This window comes from Lonchura striata, chromosome Z, assembly GCF_050655825.1.
Source record: "Lonchura striata isolate lonStrDom1 chromosome Z, ASM5065582v1, whole genome shotgun sequence".
NCBI lineage: Eukaryota > Metazoa > Chordata > Aves > Passeriformes > Estrildidae > Lonchura > Lonchura striata.
In genome coordinates this window covers 83159972-83185596 of record NC_140740.1, presented here as the reverse complement: position 1 = coordinate 83185596, position 25625 = coordinate 83159972, and the positions used below count along the sequence as shown (strand labels likewise).

General features: G+C 39.2%; 2 protein-coding genes across 5 annotated transcripts in view; one reads left to right on the top strand and one right to left on the bottom strand.

Moving 5' to 3' along the window:
* SLC26A1 (solute carrier family 26 member 1) overlaps nucleotides 1-20105 on the top strand; it is a 35932-nt gene extending 15827 nt beyond the window's left edge. The window contains exons 2-5 of the mRNA XM_085567266.1: nucleotides 176-5129; nucleotides 6266-6345; nucleotides 13052-13700; nucleotides 15047-20105. Coding sequence (XP_085423392.1) covers nucleotides 13083-13700; nucleotides 15047-16567 — 2139 coding nt within the window. The 5' untranslated portion in view covers nucleotides 176-5129; nucleotides 6266-6345; nucleotides 13052-13082 and the 3' untranslated portion in view covers nucleotides 16568-20105. The remainder of the gene's footprint in view (nucleotides 1-175; nucleotides 5130-6265; nucleotides 6346-13051; nucleotides 13701-15046) is intronic.
* IDUA (alpha-L-iduronidase) overlaps nucleotides 1-25518 on the bottom strand; it is a 44729-nt gene extending 19211 nt beyond the window's left edge. For 2 of the 4 annotated variants that reach the window (XM_085567267.1, XM_021547992.3), the window contains exons 1-2: nucleotides 25394-25518; nucleotides 22144-22284 (exon numbers count right to left, since the gene is read on the bottom strand). In XM_085567267.1, coding sequence (XP_085423393.1) covers nucleotides 22144-22284; nucleotides 25394-25512 — 260 coding nt within the window. In that variant the 5' untranslated portion in view covers nucleotides 25513-25518. The remainder of the gene's footprint in view (nucleotides 1-22143; nucleotides 22285-25393) is intronic. The other 2 variants (XM_085567268.1, XM_021547994.4) reach the window with 1 other exon arrangement.
* Nucleotides 25519-25625: the final 107 nt, after the last annotated feature.

The window sequence follows — 25625 nt, the reverse complement described above, 5'->3', positions numbered from 1 at the left end:
TAATAAGCATCTTTTCTCTTTGAAATCAGCAGTGTTTCAGCTTCACCTTGCAAAGCAACTCACAAAATCCTTGCTGTGATCTGGCTGAAATTCACAGGCACAGAATTACAAGCAAACAATGGATGTTTTCAAGCTGATGCTAATCATGGCCTATGACTTTCCATTTCTTACTCAGCCTGCTTTTGTGAGCATAGTCTCAGTCCTTCTTTCAGCAGTGAGCGTGCTGTGTGTGGGGGGAAGAGAGAGGCAGACAAAGCACCAACAGCTTCCTGTGCCGAGGTGAGTTAGCCTCGGAAAATATTGTTAAGACTGTTGTGTTTCTTCTCCCTCCAACACCCCTCTTCCCCATTAAAACAAATGCCAGATGTAAAAGGAGAAACAGGCTGTAGGATTTAGGCAAAGGTATATGCTATTTCAGTATCTGACCTCTCTAGACACGTGAATAGCCAATCACCTAGGCATGGACAATTACTTGTCATGAGACCTTGTGATCCCTTGCTCAGATTTGCTATGTTCACATTCATTTGCAAAGGGAACAACTGAATAATGAGGTGAAATAACAGAAAATGCTTTTCAGCTGATTCTTCACTACAGATTTAAAGGCTTTGCAAGTGACTGAAAGGTTCAGTCACTGTATGTGAGCTGACTGCTAGAGGATACCTTTCTGATTGAGTTTGATGTATGAAACTGATTGATTTCCTTCTGCATAACACATGGCTACAAGTAAAATGTTCACTGTGGTTTGATGCTGCCCTTGATGATGAAACTTCAAGTCACCTATAAGCAAAAGTTTTGAAATGAGCTGACAGGGAGACTAAATCAATAGAGAAGACTAAAGATGCAAGAGGAAGAGAAAACATAATGCTAAAACTAGCTTACTTTAAGCACATAACTTCTTTTGGCACTGCCTGGGAAAGCTGTCACTGAACTTTTCTTCCCAAGCAGTGACAAAACAGTTCTCTGTATGTATCCAGCATTCCAATTCAAGTACACACAATAGTGCACCTTCTGAAATGCGCCCCCATGGTACATATTTGACTTACTGTTTTCCTTTCACAGTTCTGTTATTATCACCTCTTCATTTTCACATTTTTACTTGCTGTTTATGCTCCATCTATTATTTTGCCTGCTAGCTGTACAAGGAAATAAATTCCAAAAGTATGTGACTCCAGTCATACCACAGAAAATAGTTTATTTACTGCTGTGTAAATCGTAACATTGAGAGGGAATTATTGCCCTCTTTGCTGCCAAATATGCGACAAGAACCAAATTCACCAATGCTTTACTTAGAGTGCTCTTGAAAGCACTTTGCTTGTTCATGCACATACTGTAATTGGACGTGAAATTTTGCACTACTGCACAATGTACTACTTTAACCAGGTACTTTAACTTTTTCCATTCTCGAAACTTGTTTCCACTTGGACAAACCAAGTCTAAGAAAATAAAAACGGTAAATAGTTAAAGTGTGAAGATTTTTAACTAGATTTCTCAGCTGATGTACTTCTTTTACATCTAAAATACAGATGGCACGAAGTGTCTGATGAAGTCCAGCAGCTGCTCCATCTATTTTACATATCAGATGTAGTTTCAGGTGTGCCTTTCTCTATCAGTCCTTGATTCCCCATGGGCAACTTTGTATCTAACCTGAATATATCACTTTGAAAAATTATACCAAGTTCATTTTCTAACTACAGTTTAATAACTTCTGATGGTGAAAAGGCACAATGAATATGCCTTCCATGACTTGTTCTTAATCCTGCAGAATTTTTGTGATGAGTGGTTTCTGAGTACTTCAGAACTGACAAATGATCACTATAAGACAATCCGGAGAGTACAGTTTTTTAAATGGCAGGCCAGTGTCTGCTCTTCACTCTCCAATATTAAACAAACTTCTTACAATTAAGGAGGTAAAACTAGCCAGTTGCATTTATAGTTTTATACGAGATACAAACCTGAAAGTCTCTACAAACTGAGACCTGATAATTCTATTTTGAACCTGGGTTTGGCATTACAATTTAGACTAGTGGTGCATTATTATATACAGTATTGATAGCTCTTACATTCCATGATCTTCATGTTCATGTATTACCCTTTTTCCTCCATTCCTTCCCCACCCTGAAAAACTTCCACTAATATGAAAAAATCTCACCTTTCAATATAAAGATGCACTGCATTCTGTGTTTATGAAACATAAAAATTTACTTCACAATGCAGTAAGAAATCATCTATTTTCTTTGCACCCGGAAATGGGTTTTCAATATCCAGCTAATATTACATAAAATTTCAAGGAATGGGTGAACAAGCTCCAGAATTTCAGAGAGGCTATCCTTGCTACATTAAATCTGCCTCTATGATACACAAATATCAGTAGTAACATTCATGTCATCAATAAGCAGGCTTTGGTTCTACAGTTCTGGCTATTTGGAGACGAAAACAACAGTTTTTCTCAGAAGGCAGAAAAGCTCAGACATTTTACACTCAATGTCAGCTGATGTATGAAAATTCTTCCTACATGCAAGATTTATCAGCTAGACCCCCTTCATTATTTATTTCAATAAAAATGCTTTTTCAAAGGACAAATCTCAATTAGTGACCATTGACAACTAAGCACTAAGTGTAAGGACAGCTCCACATAATTCCTGCCCTAATCTCATTTAACACTTTAAAAAGTATTTTTTAATCTAACTGAAGTTAGTAATAAAACCCCTGAAAAGTCCAGTTAAAAAGACTGTAAAAAGCTATGTCAGGACTGCGATTCTATTTGAACTCCACACAGTGTTAGCAGTTCTAATAAAGCAGAATAGCAGAGATGAGTAAGAAGTCAGAGGTTACCAGCTTCTATAATGTAATGATTTAAAGTTTATCTTTTATCAGTGATTATACTTTACAGGACAAAGATTTTTCAACTGCTAGTGTTTATTTATATTATCTCACTGTAAACATTATGACAGCAATACCCAATTGGCCTGCACTATATCACGATAAAACTTCTAATCTATTCTTACAGAAAGCTGTGATCCTGAGTTACTGTGCTACTGGGTACTGATACAAGAACTGCTGTGGAGCTACCGCAGCTACTTTGTGCCTTTGGTAAGTGCTAATCCATTGGTTCTGTGTCTGTAGTGGGAAATAGGAGGGCTTGCATGCTAAATGATAGCCTTCCTCAATTTTGAATATACAAATCTGCACTGAGTCTTGCAGATCTCAGTTTTTCCTGGAAACTGTACAACAGGAGCTAAAGATTTTTTGGTTAAAAAAAAAATCAATAACATGACTCTCTGCATACACACGTAATTTTCAGCTGCACCAGGCACTTTTACAGCTAGAGAAGGAATGTGGAATGCAGTGCATAGTGGATTGGAAGGGCGTGGATGCTTACTTTCAGAGTGCCCATCTGTCCTATTAAAATGCAAGCAAATGTGTGCTTTTTAGGCACATCACCTGCTCGCTGTGATATAAAGGGAAACTGCAGAGTAATTGGGACTTGAGAGAATTTTAAACAATGTAGGCATTAGGCTTAAGAGTTTTTTTAATTCACTGAATTTCTGAACTTCCAACACTTGCACAGAAGGAAGAACGTGGATATTACAGTTGGACTATGTACTTTTGAAGATTTTATATTATTGACTGTGACCCAGTAAACAAGCGCTTTTAACTATGATTCTGTGATTCTAAGATTAACTGTGTGTATGTGACTAATCTAGCATTAATTTTTTTAATAGTTAGGTTAGTAGATATGAATTGTATGTAGCAATACCATTAATTTTTCTAAAGATCATCTGAAAATCCTCAAGTAAACATGTCAACAATGTCAAATATATTTTATGTCTTTACATTATTTCATACATACTTCTGTTCAATTCCACTTTTAACCCTTTACAGTTTTTAAACCTGTTGAAACTGTGCATCTGTTCATAAAGATAAACAGTAAGTCGCACAAGCAAAAATCACCTGTAAACTCAAAATTAATGGTCAATGATCATTGTTCTTTTCTACTGGAGTTTCTATTCTTAGAGATGGGTGTTTCACTGTAGTACCTCTTTTTTCACCTGTTTTGGCCAGTTACCACTGTTTCACAACTCAGCAGCTGACAAGGAAAGACAGCACATTTGGAACTAGAGCACATCTCGAGTATTAGTGTCAGTGGAACTCAACCAAGATGCCAGGACCAGCCCACTCAGAACTACTGCTGGACTGAAACCTTGATGAATGACTTCATGTAATGGAGTATGAACTCTCATCTCCATAATCCACTAATGAAACTTCTGCTGTCAGTATTTTTGTATGCTCAGTAAAACTTGTCCATCATAAAACACAGTTCTGTCAAAACTATATAATTTTCAAAATTTCTACAGACAGAATGAGAAATCGTTTCATTTTATCACTTTTTTTCCTGTGTGGAACTGTCCTGTCCAGAGATATTTAGCCTCACTAGCACTGTGCTGTATGGAAAAAATGTTCAAAATTATTATTTGAAGTTTCTTTCTTTTAGATTTCAAAAAGTGCTATTTTTAGGCTAGCTTGAGGCAAAACAAAGTTACAACCAACTTAATACAGAAGAGGTCAAGTGGTAAGTATACAACACAATCCTCCTTTCTCTTAGGAGCCTGATATTGGGAAAAGTGCTGTTAAAATGCAGAGAGGTCTCTGCCAAAAAAATTGTGAAAATGGGCAAACCCCAATTATTCTGCAAATTCCAAGACTGAAAACAGCAGAAGTAACAGAGTTTCCAAATATTGTACAGGAGTTGAAACAGAGAAAAAGTTTACTTAAGTACAGAAGCAGATGGCACACACATTTTAGGAGGTCACTAGACAAGACAACTCTTGGCTCTAAGAATTACATAGTAAAATGAATGAAAGGATTAATTTGAGAGACTTGAGTTTAAGTCACTTTATTTTTAATGAAGAAATACCTCAAGGCTAAAATTAAATTAACAGAAGCAGTAAAATCTTCTATTCGGTAGAGCACAAAATCAAAGAAACGCACGATCTTTGTGACCAGTGTGCAAAATTTGTAAGGTGTACTAATGTATCCCACTTTTTATAGGAGCTACTTGAGCAAAGGGGAAAGGGATAGGAGTGGTTGACAAGACCTTCCATAACAAAGAAGCAATCAACAGGATTTTGGTAAGACTGAAATTACCTTCTTTATATTTTGTATTTAGAACTACTACCACCAAATCTAAGCTCTTAGTAGTAGCCAGTAGTTTTATGACCATTTTAAGAATCTGTGACCAATTTAATATCACAGAAGTTCCATTTCTATTCCTCCCTCAAATAAGTTTTGACTTTTCATTTACATAATCTCTGTTTCCTTCTTAATTCTAAAGAGCAGCAAACAACTTTTTTGCACAGGGATAAAAGACAATGTTGAAACTTGGCCCTCTCTAATCCTGCTTGTGGGCCAGCAACCCAGTCCTTTTGTGTCCTTTTGTGGCCTTGCAACTCCCATCTGAAATTCTTACTGCATGCCAGCTTGTGCTCTTCCTTGGCTAATAGACACATCTGCTCATCCCTAAGCTTGGAGGCCAGGTGAATACAGTTCCTACAGGTCGTGGCCTTGTGCCCAGCCTGTTAATCTGCACTGCTTTTAACCATTAAACATTACCTATCACCTTTGTCAAGGGGAGGAGAGGGATGTTTATTTATCACTTGGAGAGGTCTGCACTTATACAAAGATCTTAGGTAACTGAGAGGGAACTTGGTCATTTATATACCTCACAAGAATGAAGCAGACTTTCAACAGACATCTATCTTTGTCCTACTAATCTGCCTACATTATGAAGTCTTTGGTTCACACAGAAGCAAAAAATATTGTGATCTGAATGCGCTGACATGTAGAAAAAGAACTCTGACCTCCAGCTCTCCCAGCCTATGCAATGAGCAGAAAAGGACTTACTCCAGCCTGAAAAGGACATAAATCTCAGGAAGATGGAAGTTCCATTCATACACCTTGAACATGTAAAATCAAAAGCTAATGCTACATGAAGATGCATAAACCAGATCAAATCCCAGATGAGAAGTAGCTTCAAAGGTCAGAGATGTGCTAGCCTGAACTCAGCACAATTTTTGGATCAGTGCTAGTTAATTAATAATCTTATGCATTATTTAAACTCAAATCCTCAGCTAGCGATACATACATATCCAGCTTTACAAAGTGATACAAGTGACAACACACTACCAACCAGTAAGCCCAAAATTCCAAACCTACCCATTCTTACCTTGAGGAATATTTAGCTAATAATTATCCTTTATGCAAATAGAGCAATGTCTGGCTGAAGACTTCCATTCATTCCAACGTGCAAAACAAGAGCTGGTACATTCCTGTCAAAAAGCTATCCAGGTAAGAGATTTGCTTCCCCTCCTATGCCTCTGAATTGAGGTTTATTTGTTCTTTGTCTGTTTTCAAACATTCAAAACTGTCTCTTTTCACTTACTTTGCTTGTGCTGGTTTTTCGGGGTTTTTTTTTTTTGCTGTTGTTTGTTTATTATTATGTTGTTGTTGTTCATAAATATTGCTTGTAAGGCAGACACTGTGCAGAAGTTTGTAAAACATACAGCCAGCTGTAAATGGTACAGCAATTGTCTTTCCTCAACCCCCATCCAATAGCTCAACCATTCGGTTAGTTTTTATTTCTACTTAAGAAAATAGGCTTATTAGTTTCTCAAAGTACTACACTGATATTGAAACTGAGAGCATTTTCTTAGTGCTCACGTACAAAAAACTGTTTTCAAAATACTGTCCTTATTGCATGTACTAAACACAAGATACCATAAAAAAACAACAGGAAAAACCATGAGAATTAACTGTCAATTTGGTTTTCTCTGTGACAGCTTAGTATGGCTAAACAATATCCAGCAAAACCACAGGGCAGAGCTTAGTATTTAACTTCATGAATGATGGCCAAGGTCTTGAAAAACTATCTTGAAAGACCTCTTTTTTTTTTTTTAATAACAGACTTTCACTTTGAAACAGCTACTTTCCCAAAATCAAGAAATCTGATTTTTAGGAATGTTTTTTGAATCCACAGCAAATGCCTTTTTAGTGGTCATGTCCTAACATTCTCCAGAAGAATAATGCTGTCTTGCCTTCAAGAGCGTGTCAATAGTTAGATCAGCATTTTCTGGAATCCTTGCACAAAAACTGTCTCTGTAAAATGAGTCAAACTACTTGACCATGTATGTGCATGAATGATCATTCCCAAAGATGATCTTGATGGGCAAACCTTAACAACAGGTGCTGGCTGATAGCACAAGTTCCACTGTAGCCTGCTCATCAGCTCTGGGATTGTCACCTTACTCACTGGGATATGGAACTGAGAATTCTTGGGAAAACAAGACTTGAATCACAGCTGCTGGTGAATGCAGGCATTTAACAGAGAGTTTAACTTGCCTGGAAAATCCTAAGCCAATTTACAGTTGAAAATTAAAATTGTGAACTGGAGATTTTAATTAGAAATACACAAATCTGAAAGACTCTCAGAATAAATCTCCCCTTAGTATAGCAATTTAATTTGTGGAGGACATGATCTGGCTTTCCTGACTTGTAGAGACCACTAAGCTGTAAAGCTATTTCATCTTTCTTGTTTGAATTAGTGTAACATTGAAACGCAACACAAAAATGCTTTGAAGCAGTAATATTTTACCCCTATATAGTGAAAAAACTAACCAAACCTAACAAGTTTCATATGATTTTTCTACAAGGCATTGCCATGTTTTGTGCCTGTAGTCTGACAACTTGCTGCATCAGTATATAAATAAATGGTTTTGGTTGCTGGCACCTTGCCTAAGTCTGCTTCCAAGTACATCTTAGTTCTAAAGATGAAAATACAATGGCTAACACAAGACAAAGAGAAACATTCATTTCACTTGTTCTGTTTTAGTACCTGATGACTTCTAAAACTTTTAGGTTGATATATCTAAGCAACCCTGCAGAACAAAAGATTAATAAATCAAATCAGTAGGTGCTAAAGCAGTATTGTCTCATACTATATGCAGCTCAAGGGACTTTATTTCACACTAGTCAGTTCTCACAAAGTAAATGGACTCCTCACATCTGTTCAAGTATGTCCAAAAGCACCAATAGCTGACTTCAGTTTTTATGCCACCATGAAGGGTCAAAGTGCACTAGGGCATAGTTTCTAGGTACCTTCCTCTGAAAAGAAATCCAATTTGCAAGAATAACACACCCGTGTACATTGAATCCATGCACCACAACTGAGTCTAACCAAGGAGTTTTTTCAAAATCGTGTCATTGCTCAAAACCAGAGCAGTAACGTAATCATAGCCATTAGAGCCAAGAAAGAATTCTATGAGACAGAAAAAGCTTCTGACATGAAGGATGAGCAACATGAACAATTTAACTCAACACCTGTGTTTCCAACCAAATGTTTAACTAGACTGTTGTCTCTCATGTTTTTCAGTGAATTATGCAACAAATAAATACAAAACCCACCCTAACCACATTAGTTTTTAGTGGATTTTCATAGTTCAAACACAGAGAAAACAGCAAACATCGCTTGGCTCAAACTTACACTTGAAAACCACTATTTCAGCAAGTGAGCAATTATACTATAAGCTGTGATACCCTCTGACTTCTGTTCTAAATAAAGCATTTAAAATATCTCAACACAGGGAGACAGGCTCACCACCACAACTTCCTCCTGGACTTTATAATGATATAGCTTCAGATTTTTTGGTCGACAATTCAGGATGAAGAGGCAAAAGTATGCAAAAAATGAAATTTTTGAGGGTTATGCTGTTTCACAAAGAACAATTTATCCATTCTACTGCATACAGCAGCAGAAATTGCCTGACAAAGAAGCTGCAAAGAGAAATCCCACATGAATGTACTGTGATTAATGTTTCTTCCCCTGCAGAGAGATTTTTTCAAGCCACAGGCAAGAGAAATAGTCAGGAAGAAAGGTGGGACTAAGGCCAGTTGGAAAGTCAGAAGTTTGTTTGGCTTGAATGGTTCTTTTCCTTGTTTCTCTTTTTCACAAAATAAACTGAGTCAACGCATTTAATCTATAAGAATGAGTGGTTCAGACAAGGTTCTGCTTAATTGGTTTTGCTCATATGGTCAAAGGAAACTTGAAAAAACTTCACTGTGAAGATTCCAAACATAAAAGTACAATTAAAAATAACCAATTATAATATTGGTTATTATAATAATATATTATTATAATTGTAATTATAAGAATGTTACACATATACATGAATATGCACACAAGTCATCTTTCACTTGTTTAAACAGTTGTTCCAATACTGAAGTCAAGTGCAAGGAACTAATATGTTTTATGCTATGTGCTGCTTCATCTGTGCAGCACTGTTAAGAACAGCTCTTTCAACAAATGATGACTTGAATAAAATGCAAACATTATGTTCTGTGGACCTCTGGAGGAAGAAAGGGAGGAATAGTGGGTTTCCATTTCTTAATGTGGCCTAAACTGAAAATGGGTCATTTGGTGAAACAGTAAAGGAATATACTTACTGACCCCGCTAGGGCTCCTGCATACTGCTCAAGTATTACCACTTTGGAAGAATGGTGCTGGATCTCAGTGTCAGAATCAGTCTGCTCATGTGCATAACAGCAGACAGATCTCCTCTCCTCCATTCTGTCTTTGGAGATGGCAGGAATATTGGAATCTCCAAGCTCTGCTAGGCTACATAAGTGTACAGGGTATAGCACACATCTGTGGTGGAATCCCATTTCCTTCAGGTGAAGCAATGAGTTACAGGCTTCACAGCCTGACAATTACTGGATTACACAGCTGAAAAATGTGTTGCTGATAACAGTGCCCCTGCCCTTATTTGGTGTGGCTTTACTGCATTCTGAAAGCAACAAGGAAACTTTAAACATTAACAGTCTCTGGATACCAATTTAGGTTGAGAGCTGACTGCTTAACAGCTACCACGTTCATTTGACATGGAATCTGAAAGCATACATAGCAGAAAAAACAGTTACTTACAGGAAGGAAACCTTTATTTTCAAGAAAAACAAATCAGAAAATTACTTACTGTCAGCACAGAAGAAACATACTTTACAACCTTTTTTATTTTTTTTTTTTTGTGGGTTGGGGAGGCTTCATTGTTTTTTACAAAAAGCTATTATTCTGATTATCCAGCATGGCAGTATAGTTAATATATCTGTCAGCTATCATTCAAACACAAGATCTCTTAATAGACTTCCAAAAAAATTACGTTAGAATCATCTTATGTAATAAAAATCACTATTATCCCTCAGGGAGCTGCACAAACAATACAAATACCTGAACTGTAATGCTTTTTTTTTGTAAAAAACAAATTACTTCCAGGTAAACTGTATGAGATTAGAGAGAGGCAGACAGCAACTATGCAATTAAATATATGAGCCTAGTGTACAGAAGCTGATGCAATCTTTTTTATGTAGCCTATAAAAAGCACTCATTGGATATTGAACTGCCCACTAGCTTTTAAGTATGTCGAGCAAGGGCACAATACTTATTTCCTGGCTGGCTGAATTCATTTGGCTGTAAGGAGTGAGCGGCATTTAAATAAGGACTTGCTGTCCTGATGCACAAGTCTCTCATTCTCCAAACTAATTTAGGTAAGACAGAGTATTGGGATTTTGCCTTTTAGAAATGAGTGTCTTTATTACACTTGCTAGCTTTCTGTATTTGGTAAAATTTATTCATATGCTCTTAAGTACTTCACCTGGTGTTGCAACTTCATTTATCTTTTCTGACACCTTTGCATTCTAACAAAGACTAGATCCAACCTATTTTCCTGTCCAAGCAGATCTTGGATAGCATAACTGTGCAGTACATTAGGGTCTAAAATAAACTTAGTATTGATACAAAAGGGACATGGATCTTTATAAATTATTATATTAAATTGTAATTAGTGTTCCCTTAAGGTGGAAATAAACCTCACTTACAAACACAAAGAAATGTATACAATGGAAGCTAAAAATGGGTTTAGGTAATTGGGATGGATAAAACTCTACTAATTTTTAAACATATATTTAGACTACTATGTAGGTACTTTTCAACTTGGACAATCAGAACACACATTTCTAGCAAGAATCTCTACTCTGTCTTTTACCAAGTTATAAATTACCTATAACCTGTGAACATCCTGCTTTGAATTGTGGTTAAACTTTGCATAGCCTTAGAAATCATGCTGTATCACTTATCTGTATGCTGCATCAAAACACCTGGGAAATTGTTTAAAAGTTCTGCTCTAGTTACAGATATATAATAATCTAAGTATTATTTTAAATCTGGAGGCAAAACATAATTATTAAAATTTTGAAAATTATTTCTAAGCAGGATAGACAAAAGCCTTTCTAAAAAGCTCCTCCCTATTTGGACTTTTCCAGGCCAAAAGCTTACAGGCTATTGATAATCTATTCTTTTGCTTTTCAATTATGTTTCCAATTGGACTCATTAATACTTTTTCTAAATTCAAAATTCAACACCTTAAGAGGCTGTTACCTAACATTGACAAATCAAAATGTTCTTCTTAACAACAAAAAAATCCCATGAAATTTACAGAGAATTCTGTCAATAGCATCTAACTGTTAAAACCATTAAAATTTAAACTGTTAAAAACATTAAAATTTACCAACAGAATACTGTGCCAGTTAAGTTTGCTTCAAGTTTTATGAAACTTGATGGATACAGAGTCTGTCTCTAAACATCAAAAGAGGAGAGAAGATAAGCTTTGACACTATGGCAATGTCACTCCTCGCACCAAACAGCTCTGATGCAGAGATCCTGGCTGTTAATGACCCTGGGAGAGGCTGAGCCTAGAGAATATCTGCTTTCCTGAAAGTCCTGCATGTTGTTGTATTAGCAGCTACTTTCTTCATCTAAATCAGTACAAGTCACTCCTTATCTCCCACTGCATCCTCACACAGAAGTCTCTTCTTTCCCCCTACTGCTAACCAGAAAAGATTTGCCACTTGGCAGAGCCTGTTTAACATTTTCCACTTGTGTGTTCTGATCTTATTTTTTTAGCTATGTAAGTTAGGACATTTGCATGTTTTGCTTCTTAGTCATGTTCCCACCTACCTCACAATTACTTAGGAATGCGCTAATTTCAATTTAATTTGACAATTGAGTAAAAATGCTGAAGTCAAGTTTGGTGAAAACAGCTGTGTCCATTGAGGCAAGAGACATCAAAAGCACCCTCATCAGGGGACTACAAATCATCCCAGGCATCACATACTAAAAAACAATCAGGAGAACCATAGGAAACACTGCTGTGTTTGTTCTGCTGTACACATAATTATTTCTGTTATCTCATTACTGGCAGGACAAAGTTGGGTAACTATGGGTTTAAACCTGAAAATAATAACATGTAGCACTCTTCCAATGTGGTAACGTGACGGTGCTTGGTCTTTATGTTTCCAGTGTGGTGGTATTTGTGAGTAGGCATTTATTACCAGAAGCTGCAAATTGAAACCATCTACAATTCAACAAATTAATGTTATGTAGCAGCTACAAGAGTCTATAAATTGTTTATGTGCATATCTTTTGTGTAAGACTAAACTGTTGCTCTCCAGAAAACTCTGCTTTACAGATCCCATCAGCAACATTTTTCTCCTCTGCACTGACAACAACTGCAGTGACAGATCATTATACCCCATGAGATTTACTAATCAATGATTACTAATCAATGACCACTATACAGAAACACTACAATTTACTTTACTAGTGCATGTTTATTTTACACCATCAAGTCCTACTTCTGGTCACAAAGACCTTTATTCTGGAACATCTAGAATAGATTATGGAAATCTTTGTCATAGTAAAAACATAGCTAATTTAACCCCATTTTTCTTTACTAGAACAAGCTGGATTCTATTGAAAGTACTCCTTAATGTGTGCAAGAAAGGGCAGATTTCTTTTTTAGTCTTATGCGTCACTGGAGCCCTGTGAGAGTGTTCTTGTTGGGATGATGCTTCCTTAAAAGCAAAATCAGGAGACAAACTTTTAGTGTTGACTGTTAAAAAAACACCTTCACGAATTGCAACCTGATGGGAGTTTTTCTTAACTTTGCAGGAATACATTAAACGAAGTAAATACTAGGAAAATGGAAAAACCACTTGAGGCTACCAGAATGGAAAACACCTCATCCTGCCTTCTCATGGAAAGGAAGACTCGTGTCAAGATTAACAGGAAAGAAATCATGCTAGCTAAGCTGAGAAAGAGCTGCTCCTGCACACCACAGAAGCTGAAGAACTTTTTCATGGACTTCTTTCCTGTTTTACGATGGCTTCCCAAGTACCGATGCAAAGAGTACATTTGGGGGGATGTTATGTCTGGGTTAGTGATTGGGATCATTTTGGTGCCTCAAGCAATTGCATACTCACTGCTGGCAGGTCTGAAGCCCATTTATAGCCTTTACACATCCTTCTTTGCCAACATCATCTATTTCTTAATGGGCACATCCCGTCACGTCTCAGTTGGCATTTTCAGCTTGATAAGCTTAATGGTGGGACAAGTTGTGGACCGAGAACTTCTCTTGGCTGGGTTTGACTTGAACGATGATGCCCCACCAGCCTCAGGTGATGGCTCTCTGCAGAATGACAATCTGTCCAACACAACTGCCTTCAACCTTACCATTGCGGGGATAAATGCCGAGTGTGGGAAAGAGTGCTACGCTATTGGCATTGCTACAGCCTTGACATTCATGGCTGGAGTGTATCAGGTAAGTGGTTGCTGATATTCAGAGGCAAGGTATGAAGTTCCTAAAGCTCTTTGCATGACCTAAGCTTTGGTTTGACTGTCTTTCAATGAGATATATAATTTGTATTTGAATTTGACTGTACCTTGGGCTGTTTTCTCCAGGAAGCCTACCCGGAGGCAACTCAGAGACAGCATGAGGCAGGCAGTTTTCTTAGTTGCTAGCAAACACAGGTAAAACAAGATTCTTATGGAAGACCATCAACATTCTTTTGATACTCTTCTGCTCCTTTACCTTGTTGCTTTCATGGGACAATGAGGCCCAGTACAGATATAGGAAATTCACAAGTAGCTGTGTACTTAAAAATGAGGAAATAAATAACTCTCTTTCCCTAGATATTTTAATAGAGGTGTACACCTACTTAAAGGCTTCTACAGGTTCAGAAATGTGCAGCTCAGTGTTTTGCTAGGGGGTGCTGTGTTCTACCAAACTGCTGTCCACCAGATAACTCAAAGAAAGGACAAGAGGAGAAATAGACTGACTAACCCACTTTTCAGACAATGGCTGTGCTGGACTCCTTGACACTTGTCAACATGTTGCCATGACAAGGATATCCAGAGAGCACAGAAGGAAGCAGCATGAACTCTGTTAACTCTGTGTGCGTGTGTATATATGAATGCAGGAAGAGCTGGCTGTGTTCCTGCTGTAGTAAGAAATTTCACGTCACATATATGAATAAAAAAATACCCTTGTGAAGTTGTATTTTCCAAAACCATCTAAGTAGGAGAATCAAGTAGTTAAGGAGAGAATCATGGAGTTTGTGAGCTGTTCTGACACTTCTGGTCTTAGACATGCCACAAAGGCCATCTGTGTTCCATTTTCCCCTCTGTCCAAAGGGCTAAAATTAAAATATGTTTAATGCAAAAGCTAAAGTAGGGATCTTATTTGCTGTCATTCAAGTTTTGTTTACAAGGAAAAGGCCATACATTTTAACTGTATTTGCTTTAAGACAGAAAAAAAGGAAAATTGACTTTGGTATAACCAGAAGTATTTTGGACCTACTGTTCCTCTGCATGGGGAATAAAAATCCAGCAAGCCACTTCAGTGGAGACACTTCAGACAAATGTTTGACTGACCAACCTGTCTCAAACTCCTCATTAACCTCTTGGGTTCGCAGCATTCCACAACAGTAAAAGGAATCACATTTCAAAAGTAGATTGGAAACAAAAAAGGGTGATTCCTGTTTCAAGAATGAAATAGCTAAATACTATTGCCCTCCAGCAAGTTCTCTCCGATCTATACCTAATTATTTGCAGCAATGGTTACAGCTCATAGTTTATTTGGGTTTTTTTCTTCTTTTGTTTCCTCAGGTTCTAATGGCGATCTTCCGTCTGGGTTTCATATCTATGTACCTGTCTGAGTCCGTACTAGATGGCTTTGCAACTGGTGCTTCCTTAACCATTTTAACAGCTCAAGTGAAGTATCTTATTGGAATAAAAATTCCACGCAGCCAAGGCCATGGGATGCTGGTTATTACCTGGATTAACATTTTCCGGAACATTTCTCAGGCTAACCTTTGTGATGTCATCACAAGTGCCATTTGTATCGTGGTGCTGGTCACTGCTAAGGAACTCGGAGATCGGTATAAGCACAAACTGAAATTTCCTCTTCCCACAGAGCTGGTAGTTATTGTTGTGGCAACATTGGTGTCACACTATGGTAAGTTAAATGAAGTGTATGCATCTAGTGTTTCTGGAGCAATTCCAACAGGATTTATCCCTCCCAAGGTACCAGAGTTCAACTTAATGCTCCGAGTTGCTCTAGATGCTTTGCCTCTTGCCATAGTCAGTTTTGTCTTCACTGTATCCCTTTCTGAAATGTTTGCAAAGAAATATGCTTACACCATCCGAGCCAATCAGGAAATGTTTGCTGTGGGGTTCTGCAATATCATTCCTTCTTTCTTCCATTCTTTTGCAACCAGCGCAGCTCTGGCAAAAACACTTGTCAAAACATCTACAGGCTGCCAGACTCAAATCTCTGGAGTAATTAGTGCAATGGTGGTTTTGCTGGTGCTGCTCTTCCTGGCCCCTCTCTTCTACTACTTGCAGAAGTGTGTCCTGGCTTGTATTATCATTGTGAGCCTTCGGGGAGCCCTGAGGAAGTTCCGAGATGTACCAGCACGGTACCATGTGAATAAGGTGGACACACTTGTTTGGGTAGTTACCATGTCTGCCTCTGCCTTGATCAGCACAGAAATAGGGCTGTTGGTTGGCATTGTTTTCTCCATGTTATGCATCATTGTTCGGACCCAGCGGCCACGCACAGCCCTGCTTGGTCAGATTCAAGACACAAGCTTTTATGAGGATGACTCAGAATATGAAAATCTCTCTACTGTTCCAAAGGTCAAAATATTTCGTTTTGAGGCCCCACTTTACTATGCAAACAGAAACTTCTTCCTAAAGTCTCTGTACAGATTGACCAATCTAGACCCTAACCTAGAAGCTGCTAGGAGGAAGAAATACGAGAAGAAGGAAAAGCAGCATCTGAAAAAGGGAAATCACAGAACGGCTAATGGACTGGGCATCGGAGAAACCACTTTGCAACTAGTTCCTAAGCAAATTGATTTCCAAGCCCTTGTTGTCGACTGCTCTTCCATCTCATTTTTGGACACCACTGGAGTTAATACTTTGAAGGAAATCCTGAAAGACTACAAGAATTTAAACATTTCTGTTCTCCTGGCTTGCTGCAATCCCTCAGTGATAGATTCTCTGAAAAGAGGGGGTTACTTCGGAAAGGATTTGGGGTGTATGCAAGAAATGCTATTCTACAGCATACATAATGCTGTGCTGTTTGCAAAAGCCCAAAAGCTTCCAGCAGACTGCTCAGTTTAACCCTGTCTCTTCCTTCATGATTTACTACAGAGTGACAGATAGAGACGGGTAGTTTGCAGCAAGTAAGTGATCAGACACACTGTTGGCTGTGTAAAGCCACTCCCCCTAAAGAGTTCCACTTTATGTCATATGCTACATAGGGCAGCCTCTGGGGAGGCAGTCCAGGACAAGCATGGAAAAGTTAGACCAGCATCTACACTTTAAAATACAGGCGAAGGAAGTTTGGGTTTGACTTGTCCATCATACCATGACTGTTTGTGACCCAACATGGATGTCAGGGGACTGTAGTGGTGGGAGGCCTTCCCAGTGCTGCTGTTCGTGTGATTTAATGGCTGGTTTATGTTAAGAAGGCTAAGCCACTTCCATGAAAATGCAATCAATATGGCATTCTGGATACGTAATTGTTTAAACTGTGGCTTGCTAGGACCTACCCCTTCCAGTCATTCTAGGTGTACTCCTAAACAAGTCCCCACTGTTTGCATAAAAATAAAATGTACAAAATATTGTGGAATGTAGAATATCTCTCCTCCTTGATCCCACAAGCTTAACAATATAACATGCCACAGGAGAATAACTATGATCCATCACAGGTTCCTCTCAAAATTACCATTTCCAAAAACTGCTGGCTTTGGAGTTACAGGAGTCATCCATTCTATTGGATTAAATCTGTCGTAATTAGTTACTGAAGGCTGAGATATCCCTGATCATGCTGGAAGAAATTACTCTAATGCACAAATTTGTAACTAGCAAAAGGACAAACAGGATTAAGAAAACTGAATTACTTTAACTGGCAGCTAACCAACTAGTTGTACCATCCTGTAAAATAAGTTGCCTCTGGTGGGCAGATGCAACTCTAATTCAGGGATACATAGGACCATCAAACATAAAACCTCAGAGCTGTGATGCAGCATATCACTATCTTCCTATAAATGCCTGCCTGGGTTTAAAGAAAAACAGGAGAAAATAAGGGTAGGGTGGGAAGGTAAATCTACGAGTTTTCTTGAAGGGGATTGATGGATCAGTCAGAACTGCTGGCTGGTCTTCACTGATGCAATGCTAATAAAGTATTACAAGTAACATACATGGGTCAAGTAAACGGAGCAATGCTTTGTAACTTGTGTATCCCTCTATGTTGAAAAGCTTTCACCACTGTTTGTACATACTACAGATGTTGTAGGGGTTTTGTTTGCTTAGTGTTTTTTTCCTATCATATTAATCATTGATTTGAGGTCTACTAGACCATGTTTTCTAGGCTGGTTACTTTCTATAATAATTTGCATTAACTGCTGTTCATTATGCTTTATATCATCAGTTGTATTGTATATCATCAGATGTATATGTAAGTTCTCTCTTAAGAAATAAGAATAGACTTGGATTTTGATTGTAACACAGTATGCAGTGTTCCAGTCCATGGGCATGGGCAGAATATTCTGTTTCATACTCAAGTTTATAATTACCTGCACAAAAGACAGCTGTGCTCACTCTCCCTCCTTTTTCATGTCATGTTCACACACCACCAAGCATGGAAGGAAATTCTATCACAGCTGTGCCTCTCAAAACTAACAGGCTGTAGAAATAGGTTCCATATATGCAGAAGTTGTTTTTTTGCCATCCCATTTAAAAATAAAGTCAAGTCAACACATCATATGACTTACTCATTTCAATTTCTTAGGTCACTGAATGAAAGAACAGTCAAACTGAGGTTCTCTAGGTGCTCCAGAATCTGTCTGGCTCTCAGAAACAAGTATTTTCTTAGAGGAAAAGCAGTGCACTTCTAAAAAACCAAAAATATCCTCACAGGGACTATGACTAGCACTGTAGCAGGTTATTAATGCTGGCACTTTCACACACTCATTGCAAAGGAAGCCAATCAGCCGCACACTGTTAGTACTGCTAAAGCAGCAAAACCTGACAGAAATATCTGACATGAGATTAAAGGATTGACCATTAGCAGTATTTTCCTGTCATAAAACAAGCCACATTATTATTTAATTTGCTGACTTGGCATGATTAGTTTCTTTCTGTTCTAAAAGGAAGTGAGTAGTGCCCAAGGACAAAAACTGCTTAGTACCTGCTTTGTTTGTAACCAGTCTTTGATCAGGAAATACCTCTTTTAAGGTCCTGTTTGGGCCTAACAAGGCAAATAAGAGTTGTAAGAGTTACTACCAGACAGTATCAATATAGACACTCTTAGGAAACTGTGCTAAAACAAGCTGTCATTGGAAGTCAAATAAAACATCCGACCAATCTACATTTTTTTTAGCTTTATAGATCCAGCTACCAACATAAAACACAAAGAAAAAATGCAAAGATACCCTTAACTCTAGATTAATCTCATTTTAAAAGACAAAAAAGGAAAAAGAAAGAGAAATTCCAGTGGAAGGTGTATCCTTGCAAGGGTCTCTGGAGAATAATGAAGAGGATAAGAAAGTAATATATATGGTGAATAATTATATTCACCATATTTATTTTAAGTTGGTACCAAAGGATACCTAAGTAAAGAAACTTGACTACACATAAGAGACAACGTAAACTTTACAATATATATTTGATGAAAGAAACCATTGGTCAGAAGAAACTGTAAAAACAATTTCCTGTTTTGGTTTTACTGGCAGCCGAGCTCACAATCAACTGTGTTGGACATTGTCAAACATAGCATGGAAACAGCTTCAGTGCTATGATGTAAGGATGCTGGCAGACTGTGAATTATTTCTAAGGAGTATGTAAAAGGTAACTAAAAAAACAAGCCTTTTTCTGGAACATCTATATTTGCTATACTGAGTTATATTAAGATTAAAGAGATGAAGATTGAAAATTAACAAAAAACCTACTGATTCTCTTCTCTCCTAATTTACCAGAAATTAGCTATCATGTCTTTAAGAGGAGCTGGGGATAGGCTGGTAATTCCAACTAGGTTAATACTAATATTTAAATAAAAAACATTATATGCCTTTTAAGAAATGTTATATGCTTCATGTAGGTTGACCATATTTTTGTTCACTGTGATACCTTGTGATTTACCATGCATCATGTATCCAACAGATCTTAGTACTGCTACATAAAAATGGGAAAGGATTCTTATTGTGGACTGTGTGTGTCCCTTGGAACTGGGCAAAGAGCCGGAGTCTTCAGCTCAAAATGTCCTGTCTTGTTGACTAGTGAAGCATGGCCAGAATGTGTGGTCTAGGTGTCAAAATAGCTGTTTTTACTGGCACTGGTAACCAACAACCTGGGAATGTCCAGTCCATGAAAGACATCCGGGATTTCCCTACAGTCATGAATATTCCTGTGTCACAAGACCAAGACCAAGAGACAAAACGTGTGCTACTCGTTGGAAAATAAAACTAGGAGTTCTTTGAAAACAGTTTGCCTTGTGGAATCCTTTGAGAAGTGGCGAAATAATGGGCTGACTCCAAATAAAGACAAAGATGAAGAGAGGGGGTTGCTGTACTAGAAAAGTTAAAATAAAGGGATGCACTTGGTATTGGGGGATTAAAAAACATAGTGAGAAAGACCATTACAGAATTGAGAAGGGGAAGGTGGCAGTCTTTTATTTGAGCACATCTATTTCTTGGCAGAAACATTTATGGCACTTTTTTACAGACGGTGGCAGCTGTGAAGAAAAGCAAAGCCTCTATCTGCTAGACTTCCACAAAGGTCTGTTTTTCCTAAGTGCTCTTCTTCAGTCAAGTGCCCATCTCTACATTCCAAGGAGTGCTCTCTACTCATAAACACCATGACATAATACAGTTCTGCACTCAGATGGTTGCACTCAAGCCTCTTTACATCCTTCTGGAATTCACTGGTTCAGGAAGAGATTTACACATGCACAAAATTAAGCACTAAACTTCTCTGTAGTCCTGCTCCTGTTGGTTTTTTCAGTCCCAATGTTTGTCTGCAGGCTCCATGCTCCTTCCCCTTACAAAAGTGCTGACATTTATTCCACTAGTTGTCCTCCCACAACTTACATGTCTTCTTGTCCTTGACAAATGCACACATTTTTTTGCAAAATTAGAAGGTTTAGCTTGGTTCTAAACAGTAGCAGTTTCTAATTTCTACATGTCAAAGGTGGGCTAAAGATTGAGGCTGGTAGGGTAGAACTCTACCTTTGAGACACTACAGCTTTTTTGGGAGCTGTTTCCATGGTCCTAGAATTTTAATTGTGTCAAGGATTTTTTTAAAAGGCTCAGCGGTTCAGTCTCCACAAAGGCTGAGCAGAATCCATGACAGCTGCATTCCTCTCCCTCAGTCATGTGGAAAGCCCAATTCAACACAATGGCAACAGCTAACACAGGCTGCCAGAAGGGATTCTGGGCTCCAAGTGTAGATGTGGCTATTTATTTCCAAAGGCTCTCACTGATTTTTCCTAAGTGAATTGGTTACAGAAACCTTAGAGACCCAACCCACCTCCCAGGAGAACTCTCTAAGACAGGGACTTCAGAAGTGTTGAGCAGTGATGGTTGTCCTTGATACTGGTCCACTCCAAGAGTACACCTTCCACAGTCCAGTAAGAGAGGAAGACACACACAGGAAAGTGTGTTCAGTGGAAACTTCATGAGGGAAAGAAGAGAGCGAGGAGCTCTGTTACCTGCTATGCTCACAGATGAACTAACAGAGGCCACCCTGGGGTACTGATGCAATACTTACCTGTGTGCAGGACTTAGACCACCTTCCTAAAAAACTGACATACACAAGCACAGCTTAGTATTGAAGAAGAAAAATCCTGCTCCTAATGCAGACTGAAACTCCCTATTCCTCTGCTCACACAGCATTTATAGTCTGAGCTCTCCTTCCCTGTTGCTTCCCCATAGTGGTAAATTCCCATTCTTCTGTTTCTGGGACACTAGATGCAACAATGATGTGGACTGTAAATGTGCTCAGCTCAGCAAGAGTCTGAGCCAGTCAGAACTTTTAAGAGCTATTACAATTTTTCATGGGGTTTTTATGGTTTGTCTTTCTTCATAGACCAATTGCTCCTGCTCTAGGCATCTGGCTATTTGGCTGTTCCCACTGGGCATCTTGGTATCAATCTGTTCAAGCTGAGTTAAAAGGGACTTGAAAGGCAATGAATTCCAAGTGCTCTCCTAAAGTCTGACATATATTTCCCTGAAACTAAAAATGCTGTTTTGTATATAAAACCTTTTGGAACAGGGTATTAACTGGTACTACCTGAATCCAGCCTGTTTTAATTCTCACTACCTGTCAATTAAGGCAGTGCACAGGTGGCTTCAGGAGGCAAAAATAACATCTAAAATGGGCAGAAGGATTACTGGCAGCTTTCATTTGGACGTCTCAGTAAGTTAGGCTCGTATCAACCTGTTGGGTATTTTTGCTGTATCTCCTATATAAAAGCACTAAAAAGTAAGCTACCTTTCTAATCCCTCCGCTCCTCAGTAGAAACTGTTTTTCTTCATCTCTTAAAATTCCAGAATTATTCCCATCTCTTGGAACTTAGCTGAATTCCACAGAAGCAAAGATATGCCCAGCCTGCAATTCAGCTAACATCAAAGTGAGCATCTGTTGAACTCTTTAATGTGTCACATTTTCCTAGACTTGGACTTGAGGTGTTTGCTTACCTAAGAGCAACTAATTCCAGTAACCAGTGAATCCGAACTTGTTCAATGCCGCCATGTGGAACTGAAGAAATGTAGGCAAGATTTAGCTCTTGGTCTTTGCTCAGGTCAAACAGGTCAGCACGGTTGTGAGGTAAAGGAGGGCTTTAGGAAAAGATGGACAGAAAAGAAATACAGTGAAATATTAAACAACAGCTCCACTGGGCATTGCAAAAGTTCCTACGCTACATTTCTATACCATGTGCATATTCCTGCAGGGATTGAGGCGCACTGTCTAACATGAGATTAAAGAAAAATGGAGTTGCAGGTTATTTGGGGCCAACTGGCGGTACACTGTTTGGCAAAGTAGAAATACAAAGTAGAATGCAAGGCTGCATCTCAGTGCCATGCTCAAAGGAAAACCTTGCCAGCAGTCACTGCTGCACAGACAGCAATCTCAGGCAGCAATGGCCAGAGGAAACCATACAGTGACAGCTGCCTTGTCTCTGAGTTACTAATCATAAAGGAGCTCACTATCTTTAAGGCTTTACAGTGGAAGTCAGACATGCTGACGTCTGCAGTAAGAAAAATATGCTCTTAACCTTCTTGATGAAGTTCATGCAATTATATCACTTCTTTCTCTGCTGTGGATGCTACCAAACTTTTTTGAAGCAGAATTAGATACTTAGAGTCTTCATATTCTTCAGCCATGTTCAGCTAGCCCTTAAGCATTAAAAAGCACAGGGGTGTGCAGTTTGAGATTTCTATGTTTGATTCTGCAAGCAGTTTAACAGACTCACAGCTCTACAGTAACAATCATATCAACTTGACTTTGATGCCTACTTATTCCACTGAAATTAACACTACACTGTGGCAAATTTCTGTTGATCCTATCTCCACAGATAAATACTGCAAGATGGAGATCTCAACTCCACTCTTCACAAGTCAGCAACTTTTTGCTGCACGGTTCACTGGGTCTGGGCATCCTTAGGGACTTTAATTAAACCTCCTTGTATTGTGCACATTCTGAACGATAAAGCATTTTTATGACAAGAAGAATAAAACAACACTGGTAAAAGCTTGGTAAAATACATCCATGTGTCTTCACACTGCAGCAAGAGATGACCTGTGCTTTAACTACACACTATATACAAACTGTTTAAGTCAAAAACTGTTGTAGTCTATACCTCGCCTGTTGTAGTCTGTCTCCTATGATATCGACCAGACTTGTGCTGACTGTAACTCTGCTGGGAAGAGTAATTTATGTCATCCTTGCTTACTCTGTACCCATCCATATAATCATCCCACCACCAATGGCACTACTGAATGAATCTCCTACTGTATAGCCATCTGTGTACAAAGGTAGAAACACCTGACCCCACCTGGACAAGAACTTGACACCACAGAGATATTGTTGATCTATTATCCCATCTCCTGCATCCTTACCTGAAAGTTCAAGTCTTTACACAAACCACATCCATTTACAATGCTTATTACAAATCAGCCCCCTCTGCAGTTTCACCAGCATATAAGGCACTTAAAAACTATCTCCATAAGATAGCTTCAAGTCACACAAGTGATACTGATAACTTATCAGCTTTACTCTTAGTAAAAATGTTATGAGCATTTGGGTCTTTTTTATTATTCCAGTGAATAAGGACAATATTAAAAATCAGATTCTGATGGAGTGCTTTACTACTACTCTGAAATTCAAACTGGCTTCCATTCAATAGTAACAAAGACAATTATTTTTGCTTAGTCCATGTTGAATTAACATTCTGAAATTCACACCCTGTTACCCTGTTGCAGAAACTGTGATGGAATACAAAGGAAAACTGACAGAATGGTGGAGTTTGTTAGTGGTGCTATCAGTATCTGTCCTTTGCTGCTCTGAGTGCAAAGTGCCCATCCAAAAGAACTTCAAGCCTTGCTCCCAGGTTTTCTCCGCTGCTGATCCACAGCTGGGCACTTGCCCAGAAAAGAAGCTTTAGCAGCTGGAACTCAGTTGTGCCACTGCATGACCTTTCAAGGGATTTTCAGAAATACTAGTTTTGGCCAAGTTTTATAAAAAAGTAACTGCTGACCGATGGATAGCCTCTGCCTCTGCTACTGCTACTCTGTCTTTCCTTCACGCATCTTTCACGTTTGCAGCTTTCCGAAGTTTTTCGCACAATTAAAACCATGAGTGTTTCATAGGCTGCAGTTTAAATGGGCTAAACATACTATTTTTAAGGCAGATTTTCATTAATGATTCACAATATTACAAGAAAAATTTAAAACAAAACAAAAAAACAAACTAACAAAAATAGCAACAATGAAAGAATAAAAAATCCTGAAAGTCCTAACGCTTCTCTTCATCACAATGTATTTTAGGTCCTGCTCTGTTCTTCTCCCCTTTGAAACCAAAAAAAACAAATCTTGTAAGTTTTTTCTTAGGGGGCCTTTATGTGTTATAAAAAAAATGTGCACAAAGTCCTTTTTCCAAAGCACGTGCTCATTCCATGCCTATTGCAACGCTTTTCCACATAAGTGTTACTTAACCCACTGCGTGCCTAAAGGAAGCAGATAACAATCACTTTAGCGTAAAATACAAGCATGGCAGTGCAATATACCATCTCTTGCTTTCATGCCTGCCAGAAGCTTTTAGTAATCTCACAAAACTTAAAGGCCGTTCCAATCCCAGTTAACCGAGCAAGACCAGGCTTTCTCCGTGAAGGAAAGCACAACCAGACTACAGGAATTTCTGCATGGTCACCACCTCCCCCCTAACTTGGGTCAACCTGACCCACTGGCTGCATCTGGTGGTGCATCTGGAAAACGTCTGTCAAGAAGAATAAACTCCTAGAACTATTAGTCTTTTGTTTGGTAGTACTAGAACTCTCAGAAGTTTCTCCTGGGGCCCTTTAGGGGCCTTGGCAATGGAAACACTGAAAAGTAAAGGGAAATGAGTTCTGAGTATCAACATACGTACTGCGCTGCGGAAGAAGAGGGACTTTACATGTTCCAGCGAGCAAGGGAGCAAGTCAGAGAAGGGGAGACGAGGCCTATTTTTCGGACAGCTCACATTAACTGGCCACATCCCACATCCCGCCCTACACTGCGGTCCCGCTCCAGCACCAACAAGGGGCAGCAAGAGCCCTCTGATCCCACAGCAGCCAGCCCAGCAGCGCCTCGGCTCGCCCTGGAGCGCAGCGCCCGCACGGCCCGGCGATGGGAGGCGGGACGCGGCCGGGGCGAGCGCCGAAGCCGCCCGAGCCGGGCGGTGCGCGCTTACCAGAAGCCGGTGCTCCTCCAGAAGTGCCGCAGGGGCCGCTCGGCTCGCCGGGCATCCACGTACACCTCGTACGCCGCGCAGCCCAGCGGCACCAGCAGCAGCCACAGCAGCGGCCCCATGGCGCCGCGGGCCCAGAGGGGCGCGCCCAGAGGGGCCCCGCGGCCGGGGCAGCGTCCCGCCCGCCGCGCCGCTCGCCGGCGGGGCCGCGGCTGCGGCTCGCCCGTGCCCCACA